General features: G+C 32.6%; 1 protein-coding gene across 1 annotated transcript; it reads left to right on the top strand.

The window, feature by feature from the left end:
• Positions 1-6,013: 6,013 nt before the first annotated feature.
• Positions 6,014-6,843, top strand: LOC131842872 (protein unc-13 homolog C-like). Its single transcript, XM_059191439.1, has one exon. The coding sequence runs from the start codon at positions 6,041-6,043 to the stop codon at positions 6,773-6,775; it is 735 nt and encodes a 244-aa protein (XP_059047422.1). The 5' UTR covers positions 6,014-6,040; the 3' UTR covers positions 6,776-6,843.
• Positions 6,844-8,427: the final 1,584 nt, after the last annotated feature.

Below are 8,427 nucleotides of genomic sequence, written 5' to 3'. Positions count from 1 at the left end.
GAGCCATTGTTCTTTAATTATAATGGTATTATAGTGAATACAAATTTAAGAAGCACAGGTAGTTAAAAGAAAAACAAAAACAAAAGGACAATTGATTGTTGTTAAATGTATGAGCATTAAAGTTTTGAAAAGTGTACATGGGTATACTAGATTTAAGTTGAAAGGATCCTATTGAACCTATAACTGTTTTAAGAGACCTTTATATCCAATGCAAATAAAATGAGAGACAATATAAGTTGTGGAAGTAAGGCTATATCTGTCAATTTAATCCCAGGAATATATAAGAAAAGTTACTAGAGGATATAAATGAAAGTTAAGATATAAGAAAGTTAAATATTGTTAACAATAGATTACAGTTTACAGTTATAAATTACTGTTGTAGATGGTTTTGCCAATTTTATTAATTTCTAGTTAACCTTTGTTAAATCTTGAGATATTGTATCTATTAAGATTTTAATTGGTTGAAAAAAAAAAAGAGAGTATAATCGAAGCGTATAATGCTAAATTAACGAGCAGGTAAGAATTGTTGGTATAAATGTTGACTCAATTGACTTGAATAGGAGATTGGATGTGTTGTATTTAGACCATTGTAACTTTTGACATAACTGTTGAGTTGAAGTAAAATAAAAGTGTTAACTAAGGCTTTTAATAGTAAACTCATCAACATATAAGAATTGATGTTGTCACTTGCATAGCATACGAGAACGGATGTATTAAATAAGTGAGGGTGTTTTAATGTTGAATTGTACAAAATTACAGGTGTAGAGATATTGGAAGTTTATAATAATAACGGTGATGTTGTTTTCAAATATTTGGTTGATATTGATCAGATAAATAAGATTGAATTAAATTTAAAGCGTTGTCTTTGACGACGACGGAAGTTAAAATTTTTATAAGTAATGATCAACGCAATCAAATGCTGGGCATTTGATTCCATAGATTAGTCTGAGCACCTATATGCACTTGTATGTGTGGCTGAACGCCCTTTGGAGAAATCGGATTGACTATTGTACTAACTAAATAGTTTAAATTGAAATTAATCCTTTCAGAATTGATTTTATGTGTCTGTTGTAATTAATGGGAAATTAGAAGAGGTGCTAATTTATAGAACCCAGACACCGTATACAGACACTTTAGAAATATTATGAATAAAGCGCTCGAGGTGTACAAGATAGTTACACTGCAAGATTGTAGTAAGGACGATCACAAGGTAAAATTTGATACACCTCAATGGAAAATAGTCGGTAAATATACGCGGTGAAGAGTTGTACATGAACGAATAGATCTGAAAGATTAAGGAATGCTAGTGATACAATGATGAGTTACAATCGACGACAATCTGAATTATGAGCAAATTGGCTAATAGAACGGGCGGTTGATATGACAATGAAAAATGATTTGCAATACTTTGATGAAATTATGAGATTAATATAATAATCATATGACTATGAATACGATTTATGGATTTTAAGGTAAATGATGGTGATTTAGATTTGATGATATACTGATGAGATGATTGCGCTGAGATCGCGGCTGATGGTTCCGTATACGTTAGTTCACGGAGAAAATGGGGATCCGCGTGTGCTCAATGCGACGTACAACGAACGACTCGCTTTTTGTTGATGCTACTCAAGATTTGGTAGATAATAATAGGAGTAGGGTATGTGGTAGTAATATATTGCATGTTCGTTCAGAAATTGGTAGATACTAGATATATATCAACCAGATATATAATTCGAATTTGGTACATAATTAAATTGAATTAACTTATGATTAAATGTTATAAAGTCCTTTAAAGCGTTGGAGAAATAGTAATAATAATAATACTTTATTTGCCAAATGTAGGTAAACAATAAGGTGTTATAAATATGTTGTTGAGATCCGTACATTAACCTCGTAAGAGGTGTGCAAAATTTCAAATTGTAGGTACAATTAATGTTTAATGAAATCAAATCACTGTACTACGTCATCATACCGATAGTCATTAATCAATTGTCTTTACGTCAATGTATCAGTCAGGAAATCAACAACAGTAAAATGGAACCAGGAAATCCAGTTCTTAAAGATATGTAATAGAATAAAAAGTAATAGTAAATTTTGATGGGAGTGCATATAACCCATAGTTGAGTTGCAATGTAGAGCACTTGAGGCTGAAGTAAAAATAGCATAGTACCATAAAGAATATGACTAGTTGGAAGCCGTAACTCCTTGCGTGCGCAAGCGGTGAATGCCTCATTGAGAAAATGACCAGTTGTTAAATATTTGATGTGTTTCAGTTGGAGGCCGTAGTTCCTTGTGGCGGCAAGCAGTGGCTGAGTCTAATGAGAATCTGACCAGTTTGAGGCCGTAGCTCCTTGTGTGGGCAAGCGGTGGCTGAGTCTAATGAGAATTTGACCAGTTTGAGGCCGTAGCTCCTTGTGCGGGCAAGCGGTGGCTGAGTCTAATAAAATCCAGATCTGTTGAGACCGTAGTCATAGTGGGCAAGCGGTGGCATTTTTTTAATGTTTTGTTTTAACAGGTATTTCACTAATTAGCTAGGCAGCCGTGTTTGCAGAGATGCTGACTAGTACCTGGTGTGAAAAATTAAGTGATACAACTTAAGGCGGAAAAATATAACAAAGACTGAATTCATGATGTTGAAATGTAATGTGTAGTTGTCAGTGGCAACTTTCATATTTTAAGTATGTAAAGTATCTCAAACTAAATTTTATATGATTTTAATTTTATTATATTACCCGATGTTAACTGTTATGATAATATCGAATGAGGCCCTTCGATAACGTTGGATGGCCGAAGTGGCTACGAATACCATCGATAAAATATAAAGTGAATAGTAGGCTTACTAAACTCACGTTCGTTTGACGAAAGTTAGTAATTCGTTTTATGGAAATTGCGCAAGGTTTTACAACAAACTCCCAGAGTCCGTACTCAATTTGCCAGAAAAAGAAATCAAATGTGTCATAAAATATTTTCTTTGTAAAAAAAAAAAAGCTTATTATAAAATTGAAGAATTTATAAATGTCATCATTTATAAATCAGTGTTTTTTTTAGAAAATATCTAACTTGAAATTCATAGCGCTGTCAATGTTGTCTGATTGAACGGAGATTAAGTGCGTAGCGGTTTTTATGTTGATTGCCGCATGCCTAATCCTTGTTGTTAATTAAATATAAGTAAATCATAACTGAAATTCAATGAATTATGTTATATTAAAATAATTCTCTGGTAAATCAAGAGTATCGTCGAAGTAAAATAGTAGTAGTAGTATTGAGGGTATTAGAACCACTTGAATAATATTGACCTGTTATTTTCTATTGGTGAGGTGAAGGCAGGCAGCGATTTTGTTCTAATTTTATGTCACGAGAATATTACTTTCTCTTTATATTTTTTCTCTATATAGGTAGGTAATTAAGTTTTACCTTTTGTAATGTGATATGTTAAATTTATCCGTTAAAATATTCATGATGAGAAATGTCAAGTTCTATTTTGGAGATATAAAAAAAAAAAAATGCAATGTTCATAAGATCGGAAACTTACATTGTGATGGTGATATGTTACAGTCTGACTCATAGAAGTCAATCACCGCCAAATGATTGTTTGTTACTCTAAAAGGTTGTTAATGTTTTTGGGTGATTTGGATTATGTAAATTAATATATGTTATGTTATATTTTGTGCATTCTGAATGCATGCCGAAACTTAGCTCTGTTAGTATTGATTTTAGATTGTAAACCTTTGACAGTATACTAAGATAGTCAATGTTATGAAAGTAATGTGTATCTTTAGTTTATTTAGTTAAGTATTTGTTATATGATCCTGTAGACACTATATCCTTTGATAAGCATGACTACGCTCATCAGTTACCTATGTGTCTGGGCCAGACACTATTGCAGGATGGCCGACTGTTAACTATCGTGTGACGCACCATTAATTAAAAATGGTAAAGTCAATAATCATGTAACCTGAAACGGAACGTCAGAGGCCAGAGCCAAAGTAATCTATGTGACATTGACAAGTGGATGACGGACGATTGAACGGAGGCAGCGGGAGTTTTGGAGCGAAAGTGTGGATATTATTATAAAAACAAATAAGAGATAGATAATTGTGAATATTGTAGGCATTGAGGTGTTTCTCTCCCTGACTAACCGGCATTACGCCTAAGTCGTCAGGATACTAGTGATTTTAAAAATATGTATAAGAATATAAATTTATAACCGTTTCAAAATTATTAAGAGAAATGATGGAAATAATATAACGCGTTATTAGAAACAAGTTGTAGACGCAAATCAGGAAGATATTTGATAAATGGTGCCTCATTATTTATGTAAGCAGTAGAATTAGGTAAATGGACCTATTTCCAATGCGGGTTACCGAATATAATTCGTATTCCATTTACCAGAATTTCTTTTGATTCGATTATAATGACTACACTATATATTATATATATTTCTCCATATATACTATGTATATATAGTATATATAGTACATAAGAAATGATTAGATGAATAGTTCTGTAAATGGATTCTTAAGTTTTAGTTTAAATAATTTTCAAAGTTAGCTTTCTAAATTTGTTCTAAATTTATTTTTCGTACTATTTATGATGCCAATATTTTATGTAATTGAAATAAGAAACTACTAATATGAGTAAAATCATAAAATAATGGATATGAAATGTTGTCTAAAAGGGGAAAATGTGATGCAGACGAAGTTGTACGGATCAGATAGTGGTGAATAAAACAGTTTGTTTTATTTTACTTTCAGTTAGTTATTATGTTTTGTTTCATAAAATTATTACATTATTTTACTATACTTACCATTAGGTGGATACCTTTATGACTCTGAAATGTCAAATGTTTATAAGATGATTATAATCTATAAACTCACTAGGTACTAGTAAACTAATACAAATACATATAAATATTTTGGTTTCGTAAATACATACATAGAAAACAGACCTTTATATATAAACAAATACTCATGAATACAAATTTTTGTGCCGTGTGAGGAATCGAACCCGTAACCATTGGAAATAAGGCTAACCCGCTAGACCACCGACGCCGTCAAATTATTATTATTAAAGAAAGTTTTAATATAAATAAAGACTTACTGTTTTTACACATAAAACATCGTTATTACTTGTTTGAAACTGATTTTCTACAACGAAAGTGATACCAAAGACAACGTAAATACTAGCATTTTTTTTGGATTTATCAGAAAACATCAGCTTCTTTGTTCTTTATCCTGATATCCACTAATGAGCGTCTGCGTAGAAAACAGATCCCTCTCATAACTAATACGCTTTACGTATACGTATAATATTAAATCCTTAATGGGCATGGTTAGAACAATAAAAATGGAGTTTCAAATGTATCAAGAGTATGGAGTTATTACAAATATAGTCGTATGTAGAATAAAATATCAGAAAATAAGTTTCAATATAAAAAGTAATTACTTTTTTTTAATAGAAGTTGCTATAAGACCGTGATGTTTGAGATGTGAATTAAAGAAATTAGAAATTATGATTATATGAGTCATTTTGTATTACTACTCTGTATACGCAGTTTACTCTTATTGTATTGTATTAGTTAATTTGTAATGTATATTACATGTAACTGAAAACTCTCATATATTTATTTTTGAATTATACAAAAAACATTACAAACATTATTTTTGAATCGAGAGGAGGTAGAGACGCCTCAAAATGTGAGCCATACCAAGTGTTGCGTTCACAGCGACGTAGACAAGTTAAAGTTGAAAATTGAAAAAACGTCTGACTACATCTGGTTTACCAACGTTGATAATAAATATATTTTACTATAAAGAAGTTACTAATAATAATTTTTTTTTTTTTTTTTTTTTTTTTTTTTTTTTTGGGTAGCTGTGAAACACAATAGACGAATATTACACCTCTCTATTTGAAATTTATTTGTTAATTATTTAACACAAAGATTTTTAATTTTACTTATATGCATTTCTAAATTTAATCTATTCTCTACCTGCTGTGATAATTTTCCTTTCGATCTTTTCACTCCATATCCTATAAAATGGACACACTGCACAATACAATGGCGGGTATGATGGAGCACTTTAATAAGACTATGGCTGAGTTCCAAAACCAGTTGCAGAAGGCGAACAACACACCAGCTACTGTGCCTTCACTTGAATCTGATTTTGTCACTTTCCGAAGCTTTATCACAACTGCACTCACTAGTCTTCAGAAGCAAGTGGAAATTATCGCCCGCCAACAAGAACAGATGGAGATGCGTAGTCGACGCAAAATGATGTTGCTGCATGGAGTGCCGGAGTCACAACAGGAATCTGTAGCCCAGGTGGTAGCAAAGGTCATTATGGACAAACTGGACATAGAGGACTTCACTGCAGGGCAAATCTCTCGGTGTCATCGTCTTGGTCGATCATTAAAAGAGAAGCCTCGTCCAATAGTTGTGAAGTTCCGCGACTTAGACGTAAGGAATGAGGTATGGTATGCTAAGACTAAACTTAAGGGCAGCGGGATCACCATGTCAGAATTTATGACTGCGGCCAGACACAGAGTATTCATGGCAGCTCGACAACACTTTGGCATTAAAAAGTGTTGGTCGCATGATGGCTACATCGTTGTCGCTGATGATGTTGGTATAAGGCATCGCATAAGCTGTTGTAGTGAGCTAAATCAGCTGATTAGCTCTTTGCCAGCCACAGCAGTACAATCTGCATCGACCCCAGTTATTGCCAAAGACCCTTCTGTTGCTACGGCTCGATCTAAACGCCATAGAAAGTAGTTATTGTACATTATTATTTTATGTTGAGTTTTCTTGTTACTGTATCACTGTAGTATACGCACCTTCTATTTTGTTTTACCCTAGCAATTCTTATTTTTTATCTTACCTACGAATTATGTTTTAAATATATTTTTCGTAAACAATTAGATCAAATGTCAATTATGCTAAAGAAATCTTTGTGTATTTAAAACTGTCAAGTGAATGTCAAGTGTATCTGTATAGTGTCAAATTTAAATGTCATTGTCTGTCTTGATTAGTGTTGTCAGCACTTAAAATAATTTTCTTAGTGACGTTCCGTTCACATACTTGAATTTTGTTTTTATTTATTTTTTTTTTTTTCTTTGTTTCTGTATATTAAAACTTTAGTAATATTGTTATTTGTAAAAATATTTATATTTTACTGGAGATCTATATGTGCAGGTAGATGATAATTTTGAAATATTTGATAAATATAACTTTTGTAACAGTTATATTTATTTAGCTATTATTTGTTTATTATATTATTTATTTTTATTAATTAGTTTATAAATATATGTTGGAAGAGGAACATTATTCTTCATTTTCGAGTTCGTCTTCTAGTTATAATTCTACATATAATGATTTTATTCCCCTTAATGAAACTTTAAATATTAACTTTGGTAATACCGCGAAAAATTTTAATGTGGTGCATATTAATGCTCAAAGTATTCCGGCCCATTTTCCTGATTTTCTAACATCTTTTAACGTTGATAATTTGCATGCCGTTTTGATTTCGGAATCATGGTTAAAACCTTGTCTTCCTTCTGTCTCCTATTCTTTGCCCGGTTTTAGCCTGATCCGTAATGATCGTGTTAAGGGGAGTGGTGGTGGAGTTGCCATTTACCTTCGTGATTATATTTCCTATAAAATTATCCTCTCCTCTGATACATCCAACCCTTCTCTAGAACCAGAATTTATTTTTATTAATGTTGATTTCTTGCACTCTAAAACTCTTCTAGGCGTTTTTTATAGTCCCTCGTCCTCGATTGATTATTTCTCTTTCCTTGAAAACACCCTAGAAACTCTTATCCCCTCCTTTAATCATACCATTCTTATGGGCGATTTTAATACATGTTTACTGAAAAACGACCACCGGGCCAACCGCCTCATGTGTCTTGCTAATTCATGTAACCTAAGTATTCTCCCTTCACAGCCTACTCACTTCTTTCCAAACTGCAATCCTTCTCTTTTAGATCTTATGTTTGTCTCCTCCCTTAATCATGTAACTAGGCATGGTCAGTGTCCTGCAGATGCGTTCTCCTACCACAATCTCATTTATCTTTCCTATAAAATCCGACCTCCTAAACCTAAACACAAAGTTATAATGCGGCGTAGTTTTGGTAGTATAGATCAGACAAAATTGCGTAACGATGCATCTGTCGCGGACTGGGAATCTGTTCACAAAGCAACGTCTGTGGATGACCAAATTAATTTGTTTAACTCAATTTTGCTGGAACTTTACGACCGACATGCACCCGTTCGACCAGTACGAGTTAAACATCTTCCTGCTCCCTGGTTGACTGATGAGATTAAAGCTCTTCAGGTTAAAAAGAATAAGGCCAAGGCTAAATTTAGATCCAATCCTGATAAATATCGTGAATATTACATTGAAGCAAGGAATCTCTGCAATAGGG

Source organism: Achroia grisella, unplaced genomic scaffold (genome assembly GCF_030625045.1).
Source record: "Achroia grisella isolate CSIRO2021 unplaced genomic scaffold, CSIRO_AGI_Agris_v1 utg25721, whole genome shotgun sequence".
NCBI classification, from domain to species: domain Eukaryota; kingdom Metazoa; phylum Arthropoda; class Insecta; order Lepidoptera; family Pyralidae; genus Achroia; species Achroia grisella.
The sequence above is the reverse complement of the archived record's forward strand: the minus strand, read 5'-3'. Positions and strand labels throughout refer to the sequence as shown.

Bases quoted from the DNA above. Each gene is read 5' to 3' on its own strand.
- LOC131842872 (XM_059191439.1), top strand. From the start codon at position 6,041: ATGGACACACTGCACAATACAATGGCGGGTATGATGGAGCACTTTAAT.